The following is a 24,137-nucleotide window of genomic DNA, read 5'->3' as shown; positions in this document are numbered from 1 at the left end:
ACCTACCACAAGTGGCCATCTCACAATTAGGCCATCTCCACAATTAGGGCCCTGGGTCCCCAACTCATAGTTCATTAATCTCCCTTGCTTTAGTTTTTTAGGTGCCATCTATGTGTGAGATCATTCCATAGTCCTTCTCACTTGAAGAGAATTTATAAATGGAAGTTTTGTTTTTAAAGAAGAAAGTGAGAAAAAATATTTATTAACATATGAATATCCTCTATTTAAAGAATATTTGTGAAAAATCACAGGAGCATTTTTTTTCTCTTTGTATAAGAAATATTCTCATCAACTTTCACAGTTTGCCTGTTCAAAGGACAACGCCTATCACTTTTTGTTAACATAATCAAATGTGAGTGATGACTACTGAAAATCATACCACATTACAATTACATAATATACAGTTTACAGTGCACTGCTAAGTATATTTATCATAGTTGATAACCATAAAATATGAATAAATATAACAGGAAGAACAATCTCTATATTCTTTTTTTGAATTTTACTTTATAACTTTTTAAATTTTTATTATCTTTATTTGTTGAATAGAGACAGCCAGAAATGGAAAGAGTAGAGGGAGACAGAGGGGGAGAGAGACAGAGAGACACATGCAGCCCTGCTTCACCATTGGCAAAGCTTTCCCCCTGCAGGTGGGGACTGGGGACTCCAATCCAGGTCCTTGAGCATTCTAATATATGCGTTCAACCAGGTGCAGCACCACCTGGCCCCCAATCTCTATATTTTTTACTCAGTGCTTGAATACGTCAGAGAACATGCAAAAGCACATAGTCTAAATTCAAGGACAAGTACTTTTAACACAAAATTTGAGTAGAAATGGCAAGATTCAACACTTGCAGAAAAAAATCTATTTTCTGAAAAAGATTCTGAGATTACATCATCTCATTCTGAGATTTTGAGATTATATCATTATGTTAAAAGTTCTAGTATAACTAAAAATTTCAAGGGCCAGCAAAATAACTCACTTGGATAGTGTGTGGCTTTGTCATGTGCACATTCCAGGTTTAAACCTGACCCCCACTGTAATGAAGGAAGCTTTAGTAAGGTAGTCTCTTTTACTTGCTCTCTCTGCCTGTCTCTATTTTTTTAAGGGGGGGGGGTTGGTGGTGGTGCACCTGGTTGAGCACATGTTACAATGTGCAAGGACCCAGGTTTGAGCCCCTGGTCCCAACCTGCAGGAAAAAAGTTTTTCGAGTGGTGAATTTTTTTTTTAAAAAAAAGGTCATTCACCGAGTTTTGGCCTGTACTGCTTTGTGCTTTATATAGAGTTCTACAGGATTCAAGTTTATAACAAACTTTGTGTCAAAAATGGTTTCTTTGTGTTTATTTCAAATGAAGAATAAGTATCTAGAAGCTAGATGGTGTGTGTATAGGGAGTGTGATACATGGGCAGAAAGAAAGGGGCAAAAGTAGAAAAACTCTAGAAGGCTTGCTATTCAGTAAAAATAACAAAAAGAGAAGTTACTGTATAACTAATAATGGCCAAAGCAATATAATTTTTGGCCACTTAAAATATACTTAAGAATTTACCTGTGGTGTCCAGGAAACTGAAAATGGTACAGGAAAATCCACAGAACAATCCGGTGATTCTGCAGGGTACTATTAAACACACACATATAAATTAGTAAGTTTTTGCTTCAATGTGGTGGCAACTTAAAAAAAATTAAATACACTAGAAAAACTATTGTAAATGCAAAGTATTATATATAAATGTTTTAACTCCACTATTATAGAGATGTCAAGAGTTGATTAATAGTCTAGTTATCCTCAGGAGTTAGAAAGTTTTGGTGACCCACTGTGTCAAAGCAATCATTTTTTAAGTAAAAAGGAATGAATTAAGTCAGTGTCAGGTAAGCTGTTAATGTAACTGGAGGGGTGAGCCATAGTGGAATCTCAGTTTATCTTTTTTTTTTGTCTCCAGGCTTATTGCTGGGGCTCGGTGCCTGCACTACGAATCCACTGTTCCCTTTTGTTGCCCTTGTTGTTTATCGGTGTTGCAGTTACTATTATTGTTGTCGTCGATGTTGGACAGGACAGAAGAAATGGAGAGAGGAGGGGAAGACAGCGAGAGATAAAGACAGACACCTGCATACCTGCTTCACCACCTGTGAAGCGACCCCCCTGCAGTTGGGAAGCCGGGGGTTGGAACAGGGATCCTCCTTCTGGTCCTTGCGCTTTGCAACGGCTGCGCTACCACCCGGCCCCCCTCAGTTTACAGTTTATCTTTAAATATCAAACTGACTGATCTTTAATTTCCTTTCAGCCTAAAATATATTCTCAATAGTCTCAGTCACTACTTAGAGATAGTATTTATTAAAGCAATCAAGAAATTGACAAAAATCACTATCAATTATGAAGGGCATTTTGCAGATTAAAGCAATTATTTTTAGCAAAAACACAAAAAGAAATGATGAAATGACTTCTAGGATATTAAAGAATAAAAAAAATTTTAAACAAGAAAAGTATTTTTCACAGTTGAGAAACAGAAAATTAATTCTTCAAAAGCTGTATACAAAAAATGATAGTCATAAGGACAATCAAATTTAAAAGACAAAAGGTAGTTTTCTTTCTAAGTCAATGTTGTACAAATAAATGTAGAAATCTATATAGTACATGATTTCTTAAAATCCAATTCTGAATTCCTCAAAGTCACATGCAATAAAAACCACTCATTTCTTTCCATTAAAAAGCCAATTATAGGAAAACTTCTTCCTAACACTAAACCAAATGTTAAATGTTTAATGTAAGTTGTTTTTTTTTAACATAAGTTTTAGACTTGCAACTTCTTCTGTCTTATTTCTCACTGCCCCGACTAAATAAGAAGTGGGGGGAAAGGTATCACTATAATATATTTTTTTAATATTTATTTTATTTATTTATTCCCTTTTGTTGTCCTTTGTTGTTTTATTGTTGTAGTTATTATTGTTGTTGTCGTTGTTGGATAGGACAGAGAGAAATGGAGAGAGGAGGGGAAGACAGAGAGGAGGAGAGAAAGATAGACACCTGCAGATCTGCTTCACCGCCTGTGAAGCGACTCCCCTGCAGGTGGGGAGCCGGGGTTTGAACCGGGATCCTTATGCCGGTCCTTGTGCTTTGTGCCACCTGCGCTTAACCTGCTGCACTACAGCCCGACTCCCTCACTATAATATTTAACATCAAACATTTTGAGCCAATGCAATGAGATGAATTAGCATTTAGATATATTGATTCATTAACTAAAAACAAACATTACCAATATACAGTTTCAATAATGGTGTCTGGCTGAGTAGAACTGGTAATACAAAGGCAAATATACAACAAATTGCATAAAAATATTACAAGACTTAATTTTGAAAAAATTAAAGGGTCAGACTGAGATGAAGAAGAGAGCTTAATTTCAGACAATTCAAAATGCCAGATAGTGTACACATCAGAATATAGTTGTAATCACTGGAAAAACCATTTGTACACTGTTTTTTATAAGCCATGTCATTATCCTGAAGCATATCCAGGCAGAGAGCTCAGCTTTCTCTGACTCCAGATTTGCTAACTAACTTCTGTGATCTTGAATACGTCATTCAAATTCTGTTTACTATATAAGTGACTAGAAGCAACTAACTGTATAAAACCTCTTTCCCTCTAAAATGTTGAGTACTTAAAATAATGTGTACTTGTATCAAAATGGACTTTTAGCTTACTTTGAGTTGCTTCTACTTACTCCTAATAATGTCATTGCTGACAGTGAATAATATCAACTTTCTAACATATACATGTCATAATCTAATAGTATAAAGTTAATAATATTTTGTGATTTAAGTGGATAAACCAGGTTCAGTATTCACAGCTTTTTAAGTCAGTAAGAACATACAGCTCATAATACAATCCTACACTCAAAATAGGACTTACCCAGAAACGGTTATAAAATAGATAGTAAATATGATTCCCACATGCATAAATGAGTTCTCCATATAGTTTTTGAGACTATGACAGCTTTCAAATATGTTTTATGTAGGGAGTCGGGCAGTAGTGCAACAGGTTAAGCACACTTGGCACAAAGCACAAGGACCAGCGTAAGTATCCCAGTTTGAGCCCCGGCTCCCCAACTGCAGGGGGGTCGCTTCACAGGCGGTGAAGCAGATCTGCAGGTGTCTATCTTTCTGTCCCCCTCTCTGTCTTCCCCTCCTCTCTCCATTTCTCTCTGTCCTATCCAATAATGACGACATCAGTAACAACAATAACTACAACAATAAAAAAGGGCAAAAAAGGGAAAGTAAATAAATATTAAAAATATATAGTCAAACAAATATGTTTTATGTAATAAAATGAGAGCTTTAGTCTATAATTGTTAAGTGACTTGAACAGAGATGATGCTCATACTTAAGGTCGATTTTATTTATATAATAAACTTTATACAACTGTGTAAAATGTATACAGCACAAACTTATATACACCTGGATGACTTGATATGAAGTAGGAAGAAGCATCCTATACCACTCATTGTCAATCATATGTACTATAGCGCTAATTTACATGTGACATCATAACTTAATCAAAATTAAGTTTAATAGTTTTAACATTAAATTCTATAGGTATAAGAAAACACTAAAACCGTCAAATGTCTAACTTAAGAAATATTACTGAGGGGCCAGATGGTGGCACACCTGGTTAAGCACTCACCTTACAGTGTAGCCCCTGGTCCCCAACAGAGGAAGAAAGCTTCACCAGTGGTGAAGCAGGGTTACAGTTGTCTCTCTGCCTCTCTCCCTCTCTCTATCTCCTCCTCCCCTCTCAATTTCTCTCTGTATCTATCCAATCTGGAAGAAAGGAAGAGAAAAAAGGAAGAAAAAAAGGGAAGAAAGCATGACTGATATGAATAACAAAAGCTACACAAAATACTGAAAGACAAGTATAGTAGTTATCTTTAATTAAAATGCTTTTTGAATATCATTTGAAACAATTCAATCAAATCATTAGCTACAGTTTTATACAACTATTTCATAATATTAAGTATTTGTTCCACACATTTTCTTTAGACTCTAGGATACACTGTTTTAAGAAAAAGTTAACCTGTTTGAGTGGGCCATCTAAGGAGTAAGTTTTTGCTCAGTGAATACATACAAATTGCAGCAGATTGCAAAACTGGTCAGCAGACAGAGTGTCAAACTGATGGCACATATCTGTGACCTTCCTTTTCACTTTTTCTAAATGATATTTTTTTATTATTAATAATAGAACTAGTGCATCCTTCTGGCACATGCAATTCCAGAAATAGAACTCAAGAACTGCTTTTATGCCCCACACTATAGCCACTATGTACCTCCCAGTCATGTCTGCTTTTATGTGTTTTTTTAAAATTTAATATTTCAGCCAAAGTTGAACATCCTGAGCTACTTCTTAAAATAAGTAATATCATCTGTACAGTTAAGGATGCACTGCAAATATCACATAAGTTCAACCATTTTGCTTACTGAGTTCCCTATTTAACAAACATCTCTTTTGTTGGATTTATATATTTATTTTAACATGAGTGCCTAGTAAAAACTGATGGTGTTTGTAGGCTTTTGTAGACAGTGACAGAATTTAGAGAATTTTTTTCAAGAGAAAATTTTTTATTTCTTTACGTTTCAAAAACATCACATAAATTTTGTTTATGAAAATAAGGCTGCTTTAAAGCTTGCTTTAAAAAAAATCAGCTTGATCCTTAAAATTCACTTGGATTCAAATTTTTCATTAATCTTAGTATAGTTTCAGCAATCACTGAAATTACTAACACAAAAAGACAATTTTCATATCTATGAAAACTGAATTAAATAGACAACTGAATGCTCTAAAAAGCCATAGCAATCTAAGGGTTGCTGTATTCTAATCCCTTTAGTTTTTTTTTTTTTTCTTCTTCCTAACTCAAGTAAAACTATCTCTTCTGTCTCACCAAGGTCTCCATAGTAGTGTTTCACAGCTATTGGTGCAGCAAAAGCTGACACTTGAAAATATCCTCCAGAAAAATACCTATCTTGAAGAAAGAAAAAGGAGACATATGGACTCTATTTATGACTACATCCACACTTTCAGTACTATCAGTAATGTCTTTAACTGAAATTAATAATAAAAGGTTAGCTGTGAGTGTACACTTAATGCATTATCTCCTCATTAAGTAGAACATTTTATAAAATTTAGACTAGTAAAATAATAAAGACTGGAATTATTTTAATTATCATTTTTCATTTTATAGAAGTAAAGCAACTTTTATCAATGTACAAATACAAACAAAGCTTTGAAGAAAATAACAGAATCCTTGCCATGGGCAGTATATGACCTCTGGAGGGATAGAAATCTATTATCTAATTTTAAAACAAACTCACCTTTAAATATTAAACATACTTTTTTTCATTTTAACAAAAATATCTATATAACTTACTTTATGAAAAAATATTTCTATCACCTTATTTTTTTCAAAACTTATCATGTGAATCTTAAAATTATGCTTAAACACTCTGTGAGAAAAAGAGAGTCATTTCTCAACTTGTCTGATCTAGAGGCACTATAAGACAGCAACTTTTCTGTGTCAACCAGTATTCCTTTATATATTAATTTTCTCTTGTGGAAAGCTTAAATGCCAGGCACATTTTTAAAAAGGACAAACACAATTGATCTTTTCATCACTACAATCTTCTGAAATAGAATTGATTGATGACTTCTAGGAACAATAAAAAGTTAGATGTCTTCATTGTCTTTAAATTCTAACATTTCCCTAGGGATTATTAAGTTAATGATTAATATACTGAATTTGCTTATATTATTTAATTCTCAAAACTCAAAAGACAGAACTAAACATTACGATTAAAATCTACATGTTGTGCCAATAGAATTAGTGAGTAGTTATACGTCACTAATATATAAAGCCTCTATAAGTAGAGAATTTGAAAATTCTTAGAATACAAAAGTTAAAAAAATCAGATGAAACAAGTAGTTAAAAAGTATGAATATGCATGTATTTGTATCAGAAAAGGGACTTAGGGGAGGGGAAACAAAGAATTACAAGGTAATTAATAGTGAGTGTTAAAAGGTAACAAACTTTTTCAGTAAAAGTTATCTTGTGATAGTAGAAACTTCCAATTCTTGTTTACACAGAATGTTACAAAAATAACATTATGGCACATTTTAGGATGTTGAGTGTTTTTATAATATTTCATTATGATGTTCATATTTACATTAAATCTGAATGGAAACAAAATGTGAGCTAAAACAGTGACATGAAATTACATCAAAGCTTTTAAAAGCTGGGTGAATAAATTCCTTGCTACTTTCAAAATAAATTTTTCTAAGCACCATATATATTTAGGAATGAATAGGACTTTACATTGAAAGAGTCCCAAGTTTATTTCACAAATATTTCCTAATCACAATAGCAACTTAACAATGCACATACCTTTGATTTCAACTTGAGAGTGATTAGATGCTCTCTACCAGAAGCATCTTCAGCTTTTAACTTGATGGTACTGAAACAAGTATCCACAAAATCAAGTCTGGTGAGAAGAGGGCGATGCGAAGGAGGAGGGAGAAATTAGTAGAGGATGGAAATCAAAATGAAAACACTTGCTATTTCCTATTAATCCATTACAAAAATTAATCAGAGGACTTTCTATATGCCAGCCCTTTATGAGGCTATAGATTTACTGTCGTTAAAACACCAGTGTAGTGCTTAATGCAGTCATAGATCTTTGTATTATTTACAATGTGTGTCAAGGCTCATGCTGTGGTCAGTGAGCACTGTGTTTCAGTTTTCCATCACTAGAACCTTTGGCACAACACAGCATGTTCCTGTCAGCCTCTACTTATGTACACATTAGACTTCCTGTCAAATTGTGATCCATTTCTGTAGTATGATACAGTATAAGACTTGTATGCTTCCTTTACTTGTTTTTGTCTCAATGAACTCTTTAGTTATCAATGTTACTGTACAAAAATATGGTTATTAGTTCATATACTTAAATTGATCCGAAGGAAAATGCTATATAAACACAAGTACAGCCTGGTCTCCTAACAATAAATTTTCTTATTGTGCAATATATAGCTTTTGACACCTGACCTGGACGTACATTCCAGATGACTAATATTTTAAACATACAGCAAAAGCAAAAATGTTTTGGCTTTAAGTTGCTCTAAATGCATGCATTTCTACAATGGAAACCAGTACATTCTGAAATATATCATTCTATAAAAAATATGGTCCCTCGAGTGGCATAAGCTCCACTCAAAAGCTTCAAAGTTGGCAGTATATTTACCTGGGCATGCGGATATTTGTGACACTTTTTACTATTCTCTTGTAACGATAAAAATAACCTGAGAGTATTGTTCAGTTTATTATCCAGACTAATAATAAAATGTATTAGAAATCAGTAACCTAACATTAGCTTTCTAAGCTAGGAAACAATTTTTTTAACAATACTATACATATACGTTGTTTAGTCACCAGCCAAGTGTAACAATGGACAAAGAAGTAGTGGAATGTTATTTGTAAAAAAAAAAAAAAATTAAAATATATATATATCTAAATCTGAAGTAGATATATCCTCAAAAATAGTGAAAAAGTAAAAACAGGTTTTTTTTTATTCCCTTTTGTTGTCTTTGTTGCTTTATTGTTGTAGTTATTATTGATGTCGTCGTTGTTGGACAGGACAGAGAGAAATGGAGAGAGGAGGGGAAGACAGAGAGGGAGAGAGAAAGATAGACACCAGCAGACCTGCTTCACCACCTGTGAAGCGACTCCCCTGCAGGTGGGGAGCCGGGGGCTTGAACCGGGATCCTTACTCCGGTCCTTGCGCTTTGCACCATGTGCGCTTAACCCGCTGCGCTACAGCCTGGCTCCCATAAAAAGTTTTATCATAAAAACTATAAAATGTCTACTATTAGAAAACATGAAAATAAAATTTTAAAGAATATTACCTACATAAATTATTAATAAAGAAAATCATTATTATTTTTTTATTTTTCTCTAAAAACATCTCCAATTCACATCTCCCAACCAAAATCCAGATTATAAGGCACTATCTTATGGTATCAGTATGTCTCTAAGATTCAAATAAATGAGCAACTGACTTTAGAAAGATCATTTCAGTCTACGGCCATACCACCCTGAACACGCCCGATCTCGTCTGATCTCGGAAGAAAGGTCATTTCAAGTTGAAATGAGTTCAGGCATTTATATGCTCTCTACTCACTCTTTTTTTTTTAAAGGAACTTAAAAAATAATAAGCCGACAATTATAAAATAATAATAGGGAGTCGGGCTGTAGCGCAGCAGGTTAAGCGCAGGTGGCGCAAAGCACAAGGACCGGCATAAGGATCCCGGTTCGAACCCCGGCTCCCCACCTGCAGGGGAGTCGCTTCACAGGTGGTGAAGCAGGTCTGCAGGTGTCTATCTTTCTCTCCTCCTCTCTGTCTTCCCCTCCTCTCTCCATTTCTCTCTGTCCTATCCAACAACGACAACAACAATAATAACTACAACAATAAAACAACAAGGGCAACAAAAGGGAATAAATAAATAAAATAAATATTAAAAAAATAATAATAATAAAGGAGTAACATCAATAAAGTAAATCTTCCACTAATTTTGAAACACTGAAAAGTGGTTATAAGGATAACCAACCAGGTAAGATAAAGAAGACTCTGAAAAGGAAACACTTTATGAAGGGAAAAGAAAAAAAAAAAGCTATGTAATAGATGGTATGACTTATATACTAGCAGAAATTAAGGAAAAACATCAAATGTAAGAAAATAAAAGAGCAAGAGGAGATTTTAAACTGCTATACTCAATACAGCTATGGTAAAGTTCTAATTGTTCTCGTAAGTTTTTCAATGAAAAATGTATTTGTAGTCAAAAATTAAATTACTATAGACTAGGACTGGGGTTAGGAAATGTAAAAAAAAAAAAAAAAAAAATGAAAGCGAGAACAGAACACTGTTGACCTCTAGCGAAGCTTTACTGTTCAGCTTATGGGGTGCAGGAACTGAAGAGCCAGGGATCACCCATACTCAAACATGAAAGACTTGCATAAGCACTGTTCTATCTTCTTGCCAGGACACTGTTTTTAATTATAAAGTCCTAGATAGATAGTTTATGTCATGAAGAATTGTTATAAATGTGGATAACAGAAATAAAACAACTAAATCACTAAACTAGTACTATTTATATTTTATATTATTACTCATCATCATATATAAAGTTACTAAACATCTATGAGAAAAGTAAAAGTCTTAGTTTTCTGTTTGCAATCATATATTATCATCTTTCTGTAACATTCAGAGCATAAATATAAGAAATATATCCAAACACAAATACAAGCTCTAAAGATAAAACATATGTTAGCATTTCACTCTATTTGTCATCTACTACATTTCTTTATAAATCTACTTGCATTATCTAAAAATTTTACTAAACATGACTTATGTTTTTATTTTTTGAAAAGGATATTAGTACTTAATTACCAGAGAAGCTTAGTGCGGAGAGTGAGAAAGAGAAAAGGAGAGAGGGAAAGTGGGTCAGCTGGCAAAAGAGCTCACTTGGATAGTGCACCTGTGGACCCAGGACCCAAATTCCAGCTCAGCCCCTACCACAGTGGAGGAGTTTTCAGTGCTGTGGAATCTTTCCTCCTCGGTCTGTTTCTCTTTCTCTCTGAAAAAAGTTGGCCTAAAGCAGTGAAATCTCAATGACAACAGCCCCCCCCCACCCCCTCCAAAAAAAAAGGAAAGTCAACAAGCCACAAAAAAAAAAGTTTCATGAGAGGAAATTCAAATAAAAATTATTTAATTTTAACCTGGTACTGTTTAGCATTGGCTTATGTTGGTCCCTGAGACTGAACTCAGGGCCTAGTTTGTAGTCTTAGGAGTGAAAGTCTGTTGCACTACCACTGCTATCTCCTGGGTTCTGACATCTACTTAATTTATAGTCCCAGTAAGGATCAGAACTCTAATTACAACAGATACACTTTAACTAAAAACAGGTGAAAAACAAATTGCTGAAGCATCAAATATATTAAACTAAAATGTATAAAATACGATATTTCTAAAATATACTTTAAAATAGACATACTTATCCCACCCAAGGGCATCTATCTCTTCAATAACACTGGAGTAGAACTGAGGAGGAGGAGGTAATGCATACAAATCTTGTTTCTTCTTCAAAGCTGCTTCCTGTTTAACAGAAAAATCCTGAATCAGATGAGGAATACTAGAGAGTAAGTTGTTAGAATCCAATTACAAACAAAATCTAATAAGCTGTGTGTAAATATTCAATAGTTTTATAGAAAACCCAACTGAAGGGGCAGGGCGGTGGCCCACCAGGTTAAAGGCACATATACTATGCACAAGGCTACGTCCAAGGACCCAGGTTCAAGCTCCCTCACCGCACCTGCAGTGGGGACATTTCATGAGTGGTGAAGCAGGTCTGCAGGTGTCTATCTTTATCTCCCCACTCCTCTCAATTTCTCTCTGTCCTATCGAATGAAAACGGAAAAAAAAAAAAAAGCTGCCAGAGGTGGTGGATTTGTAGTGCCTGCACTGAGCCCCAGCAACTGGAGGCAAAAAGGAAAGGAAGAAAGGAAGGAAGGAAGGAAGGGAGGGAGGGAGGAAGGAAGGAAAGCAGGAAGGAAAAAAGAAAGGGAGGGGGAATCAGGCGGTAGTGCAGTGGGTTAAGCGCAGGTAGTGCAAAGCACAAGCACCAGCGAAAGGATCCCAGTTTGAGTCCCCAGCTCCCCACCTGCAGGGGAATCACTTCACAAGCAGTGAAGCAGGTCTGCAGGTGTCTATCTTTCTCTCCCCCCCTCTGTCTTCCCCCCCCACGCTCTCCATTTCTCTCTGTCCTATCCAACAACAACAACATCAATAATAACAACAATAACTACAACAATAAAAAAAAACAAGGGCAACAAAAGGGAATAAGTAAATAAATATTAACAAAAATTAAAAAAAAGAAAGAAAACCCAATTGATTCATTCTCCTGTAATAAAGTAAAAAAAAAAAAATGAGAAGAAAGAAAACCCAATTGATCCATTCTCCTGTAATAAAGTAAAAAAATATGAGAAGAAAGAAAGAAAACCCAATTGATTCATTCCCCTGTAATAAAGAAAAAAAGAGAGAGTTAAAAGGTTGTACTAAATGTCATGCAAAAATATCAACTATCATACCACAAACAGAACTTAAAATTTTAACATTCTCCTGGACTATCATGCCTACAGACATAGAAAAAAGGTAAGAAAAACAAATTTAAAAAATTTTAAAGGCCTCAGCTCAAAATTTTGCAATGTCTCCACCCCTGTGTATATGTTTACAGGCATGGACATTTCAATAAAAAGCTCAAGAGTGGCCCAAGAACTAGCACAGTAGAGAAACGTGTTGGACTTTTCTCAAACAAGCCCTAGCATAGCATTTGCCATAGTGATACGCTGGTTTGCTCATTCTAGCTCCCTTTTTACATTAATTAAAGAAAAGAAAAAAAGCAAAACATTGCCTAGAGTGAGATATTCATAGGAATATTATTTATATACTATCATGAACAAAAATTCCTTAGTCACACAAATAAACTCACTTAATAATAAAAATATGTCATCTTTATTTAACAATTTAATAACAAATGTAATAGGGTATTGTGGAATCAGAGATCACTTTCAATAGTTGTAATTTTAAACTCATAAAAGTTTCTTCAAATTTAAATTGTCAAGAGAGCTGTACCCACTTAGAACTAATAGTCTGAGTTATACAATCAATTCTGACAGCCCTTTTAGAGCTTGAAAATTATTAAATCAAAAATTTAACTTTAAAAGTTATTTTCACGTTGGAGCCTCCACAGCACCACCAGGGAGACACCCACAATGACACATTTAATCAGAAAAAGTTCTGGTGCTCTGCTGTCTCTTCTCCTCTTTCTAACTATATGAAGAGTAACAAATTTTTCAGAACTCTGCAGGTGAATACAAGATAGTTCAAACATGGCGTTATAACTTTAAATGTAACTATCTAATCTATCCTTAGATGTTTAATTACAACACACTCTTTACTGTGAGTGAGGATCTAGACCTGAAGTAAGTTTTTTGTCTTTATCTCCTGCCCAAGACTAGTGTCAAGCATGCCTAGTTTATGACAGAAGCGAGCTGGTCTCAATACACAACTGTTCCTCAGGAAGCTCAAGGAAAGCACTGTCCACCTTTATACACACAGTAAAAGAAAGCATTAAAAAACAAGTCAATAATTTTTTTCTTTTATTTATTTACCTACTTATTATTGGATAGAGATAGAGAGAAATTGAGAGGGGAGGGGGTATAGAGAGGGAGGGAGAGAGAGAGACACCTACATCTCTGCTTTACCACTTGTGAAACTTTCCCCCTGCAGGTGGGTACCAGGGGCTTGAACCTGGGTCCTTGTGCACTGTAATGTGAGCACTTAGCCTGGTGCACCACCATCTACTCCCAGTCAATAAGTTTTAAATACTACAGAAATAGTCAAGACATATAGAATAGAGTAATGGTGTTAGAAAACAAATTCTTACCAAAATCACTTTTAACTCCATCATAAAGCTCATTAGATCAGGAGAGTGCTGCATTCTCTAGGTTAAAACAGTATTTCCCATTAATTTTATTTGGACAGTGAACATGCATGTACAGGAATTGAAATGAAATACAGGTACCTATGAGTACATCAAAAATATTAGCTGTAACATCTTAAAAGTGTAAGAACTGAAGCATCAATCTCTCTGAACACTATTCCTACCAATTTCATTTTGGAAAAAGTAATTAAAGCTCTCCAGTAGAATTTGCTAAGATATACTAAAGTGCAGGAATGTGACTTGTAACTTCACACACTCCTTTGTGTGTTCAACTCTATTTACTACCACTTTAGCAAATCAAACGAACTACATTACTATTTTATAAGGTGGCATGAGCCTGATCAGGAGTAGAAAGAGGAGCATAACGTAAAAAAAAAAATCAGACAAATCTGGGGGTATGGCTAAACTTGAATGAAAGAGAATAAAAGAGACCACAGCCCATGTCCAGCAGAAAAGCAATTACAGAAGCCAGAATTCCCACCTTCTGCACTCCAAGAAAGAATTGTGATCTATACTCCCAGAGAGCAAGAAATGTTAGGGCCCCACCTGCAGGAGGAAAGCTTCACGAGTAGTGAAGCAGGGCTATAAGTGTCTCTCTCTGTCTCTTTCCCTCTCTAGCTCCCTCTCTCCTCAATTTCTCTCTGTCTCTATCCAGTAATAAATAAACAAATAATATTTTTTAAAAATAAAAAAGAAATGTGATGGGAAGATCACTAAATGGCCCTGAAACCCAATTCCATCAGGACCCAGAGAGAGAAGATGAAAAAAAAAGACATTCCGAAATAGTAATAGGTGTAGGTGTGACTTAGAAAAGAAGGCAGTATCACAGAAAAAGTGGGCAAAAGATAGACAGTCAGTCAGTTACAGAAACAACACACCAACCCATATCTGTGACCTTGGGAGAACCACTGCATTTTCCAATGGAGGGATGGGGACCATATGGAATTGTACCCCTGTTATCTTGTAATTTTGTAAAACAATATTAAGTCACTAATAAAATTATCAGATAAATCTATATGATTTTTAAAAACCAGTAAGAGCAGTGAATTAATAACTAGTCAAAAATCTAATTTTTTTTCTTAAATAGCACCTATAATTGTTACTTTTGTCCTTTCATAACTAATCCAAATTAAGTAAAAAAGACTCAATCTTTCAGTAGGTAGAAGCATTATACTTAAAAATACTAAAAAAAAAAAAAAATTTAAAAAGAAAGAAAACATCATTTAAAGTGGAATACTATTTAGGAATTATGGTTTCATTTTCTAGAATTTCTTTAGTCCTATAACTACCACAGAAACACTGCAGAGACTGGAAAGCTTCACAAGTGGTGGAGTAGTGCTACAGGTTATCTCTCTCTTATTTCTACCTATCTCTCACCTATAATTTAAAAAATTTAAAAAAAAAAAGGAAAGAAAGAAGGAAGGTGAATGAGAATGGAGGAGGAGAGAAGAGGGGAAGGGAGAGGAGGGGAAGGAAAGGGAGGGGGGAGGGGAAAGGGAGGAGAAGGGAAAGGGAGGGGAGGGGAAGGGAGGGGGAGGGGAGGAGAAGGGAATGGAGGGGAAGGGAGGGGAGAGGAGGAGAAGGGAATGGAGGGGAAGGGAGGGGAGAGGAGGAGAAGGGAATGGAGGGGAAGGGAGGGGAGAGGAGAAGAGGAGAGGGGAGGGGAGAAGGGAGGGGAGGGGAGGGAGAACTACTCAGGGCCAGGTGGTAGTGTACTGAGTAAAGTGTAAATAAATAAATATTTTAAAAAGAAAAAAATAATCAGGGTCCACATCTGATATATTTTTTAGAAAGTAAATTTAAATAAAGTAAAACTAAATTCTTTTGATTTGTATGTTTTTCCTGAGTTTTCCATTTTCTCTCATCTTTAAAGCAGTTACCTATGATAACTGATCGTTGCTCACATCATAAGGAAATACAGTGAACTATTTAAAAAGACTTACAGACTGTAGGCTGTAAGTATGGCAATTTTTATTTTATTTTCATTTATTTGTTTAAAGATTTATTTTACTATATATGAGAGAGTGATTCAGAGGAGGCAGAACCTGTGATGGCAGGGATCAAACCAGGAACATCAGGCATGAGAGTCTGTGCTGTATTGGTTAAACACTTCACCTGTGTCAGTTACAGCAATTTTTAAAGGAGGTATTTAAATTATTTCTGTTTTCTCTCAGTTGTACATACTTCATTCTTGTGACTACTTACATACTAAAGTTGAAAAAACAAATCTACTTAGCTACTTAAATAGCTTGAAAAAAAGCTTGTAAATAAAGATGATAATAATCTATAACTGTTTTCTTTACCAACTCATCAAGAGATTTCCTAGGAGATGCCACAATTACTTAATATCCTCCCTGTCCTTTATTACATTATATGCAACCCAATAGTAATCTGTATTTCTGTTTCATTCCAAAGTCCAGGTGAATATTACTGTTCTTTCTTTGTGTCATCTTTAATCTAATTTTAGTAAATATGGGTTTGGGGATATCATCTTTTTTTTTTCCTGTGTAAAGGGACAGGTAAATTTTTTTCCCCTCTCTCTTTAAATTCTTTTTAATTTATTTATTGGATAGAAACAGAGAAATCTAGATGGTAGGGGGAAATAGGGAGAGAGAGAGAGAGAGAGAGAGAGACAAAGAGATATCTGAAGCAATGCTTCAAATGCTTCACTACTTCCATGCAAGTAGGGACTGGGGGCTAGAACCCATCTTCTTCCTCACTGTCATATGTACACTCATCATGGTGTACCCATAGGTGACTGCTTTAAAGATAAGAGAAAATGGAAAACTCAAAACTTTCATATAAATGAAAAAAGAATCAAAAGAATTTAGTTTTACTTTATTTAAATTTACTTTCTAAAAATATATCAAACACAATAGAGAAAGAAAAGAAAAGGGGGGGGGGGAAAGGAAGCAAACCAGAGCATCACTCTTGCACATGCCATGCCCAGGAGTCAACTGAGTGGCACTCTAGCCACTACACTAGCTCTGGGGCCACTGCACTGACTTTGTCGGCAAAAGGCATTTCACTATTTTTGATTGCTTAAGGAACAGCGATGATGTTTTTAATGTCTCTAATCTTTTTTTTTTTTTAATCTTTATTTATTTATTTTGAACAGAGACAGAGAGAAATTATGAGGGGAGGTGAAAATAGTGTTGCAGAGAGAAAGAGAGACACTTGCAGACTTGCTTCAGCACTCCTGAAACCTTCCCCCTGCAGTTGGGGACCAGGGGCTTGAACCCAGATCCTTGCGCACTGTAATGTGTGCACTTTACCAGGAGCACCACTGCCTGGTCCCACGTCTCTAATTTTTAAAGGAATGTTTATGTAGAAAATTATACTAAATATGAAAGAACAGTTAAACTGAGCACCCCAGGAGGTGGTTCAGTCTTAGACTTGCGTGCTTGAGGTCTTCAGTTTGCTCCCCAGCATTGCATGTACCAGAGTGGCTTCTGGTCTGTGTCTCAGTCTCTCCTCTTATACAGGAATGAGTGAACAAATAAATAGATCACTAAACTGGAATGAAGGTGAGGACTGGGTTAAAAAAAAAAAGTAAAGTTGCTCAAAAGGTACAAACTTCTAGTGATAATATTATTTTTAAATAATTTTAGGTCAAAAAGATAGTTTACTATAAGGGAGCATGCCTGACTATGTGCATAGCCCAGGTTCAAAGCCCACAAGGGAGATGACAATGGCAAAAGAGGAAGTCTTGGTCTTCTTCTTTCCTTTCTTTCTTTCTTTCTTTCTTTCTTTCTTTCTTCCTTCCTTCCTTCCTTCCTTTCTTTCTCTCTTTCTCTCTCTTTCTCTCTCTCTCTCTCTCTCTCTCTGGCTCTCTGAATGAAAAGGCAGCCTTGTGAAATCATGCATGTACAAAGCACTGGCTTCACCAAATAAATAAGTAAATAAATTTCAATAAATACAAAATTCACCCTATATTTCATCAGTATGAGCTTTACATTACTCTTACTGTGTATATTTATAGAAAACTAAGTTATTCCCACCACACCTTTTCTATTGTAATCTAGAACTATAATCCCACTTTGCCACAGGTATCCTAAACCCAAATGAGTCCTGGGATTTTTTTCATACCACCACTTTTCTGTCTCAGCAGAAAAATCATAAAGGCCCAACAGAAAGCTCAACTCCTGAGCCCAGGACATAAAAAACAAGAGGCCCCAAGTTGACTCCAAGTACCGCACACACCAGAGCTTAACAGTTCTTTCTTTCATAAAATTAAATACTTTTAGGGGCCAGACAGTGGTATACCTGGTTGAGTGCACACATCACCATGCCCAACCTAGGCTCAGTCCCTTAAGTCTCAGTCTGTGGGGGTGGGGGAAGCCTAGTGAAGTAGTGCTGCAGGTATCTCTTGCTGTCTTTCCTTCTCTTTTTCCCTTTCCCTCTCCATTTTTCTCTGTCTCTGTCCAATAAAATAAAGTATTTTAAAAAACACTTTTCAACAAAAAAACAATCTAGTCAGAGAGAGAGCTCAGCCCATTGGAGAATCACTTGGATGTGTGAGACCCCAGAGGTTAAATCCCCAACAACATCTTATAGGCTGAACAGAGCTAATCCATGCCCTACTAAGTAAATACATACATAGTTCTTTTAAAATAAGATAAACATGTTTAAAAAAATAAGAAATAAAAATCACTCTTAAAAATGATAGATATGACTAAGTGAATTTGAAGAGCCTAAAATCTCCAAAATTGAAATCAGTTTCAGCACAAGTGCGACCTGAGGGGAGACTGAGGATTTTTGAGACAGAAAACATTTTATATAATGAATAGAACCTTAGAATATTTGAGAGATCAATCTACAAAAATTCTGCAATTGTTAGATCCGTTTGTTGAGACATTGTTGCAATGCAGTTCTCTTTAAAAGATTTTTTTTAATTTCTTGTCCTAACTTAAAATATAAACAAACCTTTTGAAGGATTTACCTGCTGTACCACATGATGATACCCATCAAGTATTGTTCGCAGCTGCCAACTACATAGTAACCTAAAAATTTAATGGGAAAAGAATTTTTTTCATTGTTCACAATTAAAAAGGAAGACAAACATGTACACAGGAAAGATAATTTTAACCAGCTAACTTCTACCATTGATACTTATGAAAGTTATTTTCTTCAAACTCTCAATATTAATTTTACTTCAAAATATAAATAACAGAAGTCTGGGAGGTGGTGCAGAGGTAGAGCTCTCAACTTGTAAGCAGGAGGTTCCAAGATTAATCCCTGGTCCCAAGTATGCCAAGAGTAATGTGCTGGCTCCTTTTTCTCTGGTAAAATAACTAAATTTTTCAAATGCTTTAAATATATGGATATATATATGCAAATATAAGTATGTAGAACAGAAGACTGTGACAAATATATATATATATCTTTTGTTTAACTTGAACATACCAAAGGTAAAGTTTTTTAGAGCTAGAATTTTCGCCAAGACTGGTTAAAAAAAACCATCAGTTTTGATCACAATATGCAGAAATTGTGTGTGAGAAAAAATATGGAGGGATATAATCTTCAAACTCCAGATTAATGTAACCATAAACATACCTATTTTGTGTAAGTAGTAATGAATTCATGTTCATTTAGCCATTGACTCACCTCAGCTCTGCCAATAATACCACTGGGTAACTAACTCTTCCACGATTTTTTACTTCCCTAGAAGTAGGAAGCAGATTCTAAATTCTCCACCTGTCAGACACCTTTCATTCATGGTTTGCTAGTCCCCATTTCCAACCATCTCTCCTCTCAGTAACTGAGCAGCTCAAACTACTGCCCATAAGAAATTCCCTCTCCATATATAATTTCCATCCCTTGCCACCAACTTAAGCACATAAGTTCATAATTGATTCCTATACTGTGGTATATTTTAACTTACATTTTGCTATCTTCCATTAATGTAGTGCTTAAGCAAATATCACCTTCAAAAAATAACAGCAAGACTTTCTTGACTGCATAAGAAATGGCTGGGCTTTATATGCGAACTATTCCTTTTCTTCAAAATAGTTTGCACTGCTTACATGTCCTTTCTAGTCACTTACTCGCCCTTTCCAAAACCTAACACAGCCTAGCACCTGGAACTTCATAAAACTTACTGATAGCTGGCCTGATCCCCTGCAACACTTCCCTCCTTACAGCCTCTTTTTACCTGACTTCAGAAGTAGTACTATCTAGATTTTACTCTACTTTCTCTGATCAACCCTTAGTTTATCTATATATAGTTTGAAAATGCCTTCAAACTTCTGTCCTGGCTTTCTCTTTCCATTCTTTTTGCGTGCAAGCACTCAAAAGTTTACCCATATCTTGGTCCGAGATCCCCTACCTACTATGACTCCCACATAAGTCTCCATTAGAAGTCTCATATCCAAGGTCCACACCAATATACTACTACCTATTAAATACTGCCCACCTTTAAGACATTTCACAATTTCTTTTCTACTTTTTTATCCATAATCTCTAGTTTAGTGATGATCTAAGCCAGGAATTTGAAAAACATACTCCACTCTCCCTCTTAGTTCCCATTCCTACTCACTCACAAAATCCTGTCAATTCTACTTACTGATAAATTCCTTTGGCTTCTTTCACAGTAACCCCCACCCCCAACCCCGAGATATTTAGGAGAAAATAGGTTTTAGGAGCTGGTTAAATGGCTATCCTTGCTTCTTGGCACTCCTAGATGGGCTGGTTATCTGTGACCACCCCAGATTGTTAACTAAATTTTACTAGTACCGATGGTATATGCCTTCCCACAGTCTAAGAATACATATAAAGTTAATATAAAAAGTTAGAAAAAAAAATCTCCTAATTCTTGTGTACTCTTCATTTATGCTTCAGCTCGGTACTTGCTAATAAAGTTTACACAATTCTTGTATTGTTTAAATGGCAAAGAAAAAGCCAGAGAATCTGTTATCTATAACCCAGGAAAATAATATATAAATAAATGCATACTGATGTGAAGAAATAAAAAAATGTACCTGGATAACTGACTAATAAGTGTTTTAGCAGCTGGGCAGAGGTATACCTGGTAGAGTTTGCAAGTTTACAATGTTCAAGGACCCAGGGTTCAAGCCCCCAATCCTCACCTATAGGGTGAAGCGTTATAAACAATGCTACAGATTTCTCTTTCCCTCTTTATCTCCCTCTTCCCTCTTAATTTATCTTTATCCAATAAGGAAAATAAAGACAAGTATTTTAGACAAAATTCTAATCACCAGAATCATTTTAAACCAGACTGACAAACTTCTCATCCCATCAATATGGACATATAGAACAAACATCGCATCACCTTGCCTTCTTCAGCTGTAAATCCTGAGGCAACAATATTTTAAGGTGGAAATCTCTTCCCTGCAGAAAACAGTAAAAAGGTTCATTCAAATTCCCATTTTAATGCTAAGAAAAGTAAAACAGAATCATATATATTAGGCAATATTTTTCTAGAAGGCATCAACTTCATGCAAACCTTTATACTTGTAAACCTTTACACAAGCAACAGAATATTGTATTAGAGGGAAGATAACTTAAAAACAGCCTAGATACATTTTCATTACTGGAAAATGTAAGCAATAAGAGAAATTTGTTTTTAAAGGCAAAGTTATTCACACACACACACACAAATAATAAAATGTTAATGTAAAGTTAAAGAAGAAAATTAAATATCACTCCTTGGGAAATAAATTTATGAAAAAGTACATTTCTTCAAAATGATTTCAATGTGGAAGAAAAGCACAATGTAGTGGCCTGGGAGGTGGCTCAGAGGATAAAGCATTGGACTCTCAAGCATGAGGTCCTGAGTTCAATCCCTGGCAGCACATATACCAAAGTGATGTCTGACTCTTTCTCTTTCTTCCTATGTTTCTCATTAATAAATAAATAAAAATCTTTTAAAAAAATAAAATCACAATGTAAAATAAGAATATATAACACAGTAGAGAATTCATATTTTTATTTTCTAAATTTTAATAAAATTAAAATATATTTGGCTACACAATCTAAATACATAGATATCAGAAATATTTTTATAAATCAAAAAATGCTTCATTACCCCTAGGCTTTCAAATCTATTAATAAAAATCACTAAATATTAAGCTACTATAGATTTTCACTAGCTCTACATTTGAGTTTATCAAGTTTTACTCAAGAGGCTTTCAAAGGAAAGAACTTTACTTTCTTGACAAAGTGAATTGGTAAGCAGCTTAAACTGTGTACCTTAAATAGGATAATACACATGAAATTTGAGCAAAGGTAAGCATAAAAAGACAAACAGATATATAATCTTTTACTCCAATAGTACAAAATGAAAAAGAGTAATAAAATTCTCAAAAAAACAATTACCACGAGAATTTTAGCACAGTTTCCCTCAAAGCAGCTTCAAAAATAGAGGAAGACAATTAAATGTACCCCATAACCTTTACTTTCATGGTAATATTACAGTTCTGACTTTCATTACATTTAAATGTCCTTTAAAAAAAATGAAACAAAATGTACTACTGACCTTTCCAAAAGGTCAAGTAACAATAATTCACTATTTCATTAAAGCACTAAAAGGTATTTGTAGTAACTTTAACTTAACTTTATAGACATCCCACACATAGGTGTAAAAAAATCTAGAATTCAGAATTTACATGAAAAATAGTAAAAGAACGCATTTGTTATTTGAAAGAATAAAATTCTAAAGCCCCTTATCTGCAAAACCCAGCCATTTTAAAAGGTTAAATGTCATGTCATATGTTATAATACTTTACTGATTCAAGACAATGCCCAATATTAGCTCCTTTTAGCTAACATATATGTGTTAATTGCTACCAAGCAGATTTTCTTGATATTAGGAGAATAAAAGTACTGACTAAATTTTTAGTTACCTAAACTGGAATATCTATATTGTCCGAAAAACTGCAGAAATCAATACTAACAAGAAATACCATAAAATCCTTTTTTCTTCAGCAAAATCAGAAGGCAGAGAACACAATAAAAGTCAAACCACCTATTGGAAATAAACCATTTTTCAGTAAAGTCCACAACTGGACGACCACAGCAAATTTTTTTTTTTAGACGATAGCCTTTCTCAATCCTAAGGAGTTGAAGGTTGGGAAGATCAAGAAATAAAATACATGGAAGAAAAAGAAAGAGCTTGGACTAAGTACAATTACTATTATCACTATTTAATAATAGAATCATAGCACTAACTATAAGGAGGACACTTAAAGGGAACACAAAAGCCAAGAATTCTATCTTGTAAAGGAAATGTTGGAATAAATGATGTAAAAAAGACAGAAAGAGACATTTTCTGGAAAGTAAGAGTTGGGAAGAGAAAAAGAAATGAGTTGGAGATTGTTTTCTATAAAAGTAAAAACACTCAACTACATTTCAGTACTACCAAAAAAAAATCATTCATTAATTAAATTGTATTTTGCTTCACTGACATGAGGTAGTATTCTTGAGCTAGGAATGTTGTACTATAAAATATGCCCTAATAAGGGAATCAAAATATCCCAAGAAAATAAAAATCACAAGTCACAATATACAATACTGTATATTACTGAGTATATTACTGAGTAAGCATTTATACACTGAGTCAAAATTTTATTTTTTTTATTTTTTACTGGGGGAATTAATGGTTTACAGTCAAATATAAATAAAATATAGTAACAAAAAATAAAATACAGGGAATTGTGTGGAGTTGTACCCCTCCTACCTTATGCTTTTGTTCACTAATCCTTTCTTAAATTAAAAATTTAAATAAAAAAAATAAAAAAAATAAAATAAAATAAAATAAAATACAGTACTTTGTACATGTATAACATTTCTCAGTTTTACACATAACAATGCAATCCCCTCTAGGTCCTCTAAAATCGTGTTCTGGGACCTGAACCCTCCCCCCCCTCACTCCAGTCTTTTACTTTAGTGCAATATACCAAACCCAGTCCAAGTTATGCTTTGTGTTTTCTTATTTTTCAACTTTTTAAAAATTTATTATTGGTGATTTAATAATGACCAACAAGACTGGGGGATAAGAAAAGTACAATTCGGGAGTCGGGCTATAGCTCAGCGGGTTAAGCGCAGGTGGCGCAAAGCACAAGGACTGGCATAAGGATCCCGGTTCGAGCACCCGGCTCCCCACCTGCAGGGGCGTTGCTTCACAAGCGGTGAAGCAGGTCTGCAGGTGTCTATCTTTCTCTCCCCCTCTCTGTCTTCCCCTCCTCTCTCCATTTCTCTCTGTCCTATCCAATAACGACGACATCAATAACTACAACAATAAAAAACAAGGGCAACAAAAGAGAATAAATAAATAAAAAGAGTGAGGTGGTATCTTAGTGTTGTCTTGATTTGCATTTCTCTGATAATCAGTGACCTAGAGCAGTTTTTCATATGTTTGTTAGCCTTTTGGATCTCCTCTGTGGTGAATGTTTTGTTCATTTCCTCTGCCCATTTTTGGATGGGGTCATTTGCTTTTTTGCGGCTAAGTTTGCTGAGCTCTTTATATATTTTGGTGATTAGTTTCTTGTCTGATGTCTGGCATGTGAAGATCTTCTCCCATTCTG

At 34.9% G+C, this 24,137-nt stretch overlaps 1 protein-coding gene across 2 annotated transcripts in view; it reads right to left on the bottom strand.

The window, feature by feature from the left end:
• FANCL (FA complementation group L) overlaps nucleotides 1–24,137 on the bottom strand; it is a 62,611-nt gene that overhangs the window by 29,109 nt on the left and 9,365 nt on the right. Inside the window, exons 2-7 of one of the 2 annotated variants that reach the window (XM_007533731.3) lie at nucleotides 20,885–20,943; nucleotides 18,536–18,596; nucleotides 13,537–13,593; nucleotides 11,086–11,186; nucleotides 7,424–7,520; nucleotides 1,549–1,617 (exon numbers count right to left, since the gene is read on the bottom strand). In XM_007533731.3, the coding sequence (XP_007533793.2) occupies nucleotides 1,549–1,617; nucleotides 7,424–7,520; nucleotides 11,086–11,186; nucleotides 13,537–13,593; nucleotides 18,536–18,596; nucleotides 20,885–20,943 (444 nt within the window). The remainder of the gene's footprint in view (nucleotides 1–1,548; nucleotides 1,618–7,423; nucleotides 7,521–11,085; nucleotides 11,187–13,536; nucleotides 13,594–18,535; nucleotides 18,597–20,884; nucleotides 20,944–24,137) is intronic. The other variant, XM_060187241.1, reaches the window with a different exon arrangement.

The sequence above is a fragment of the Erinaceus europaeus genome, chromosome 3 (genome assembly GCF_950295315.1).
Source record: "Erinaceus europaeus chromosome 3, mEriEur2.1, whole genome shotgun sequence".
Taxonomy (NCBI): Eukaryota; Metazoa; Chordata; class Mammalia; order Eulipotyphla; family Erinaceidae; genus Erinaceus; species Erinaceus europaeus.
The sequence above is the reverse complement of the archived record's forward strand: the minus strand, read 5'-3'. Positions and strand labels throughout refer to the sequence as shown.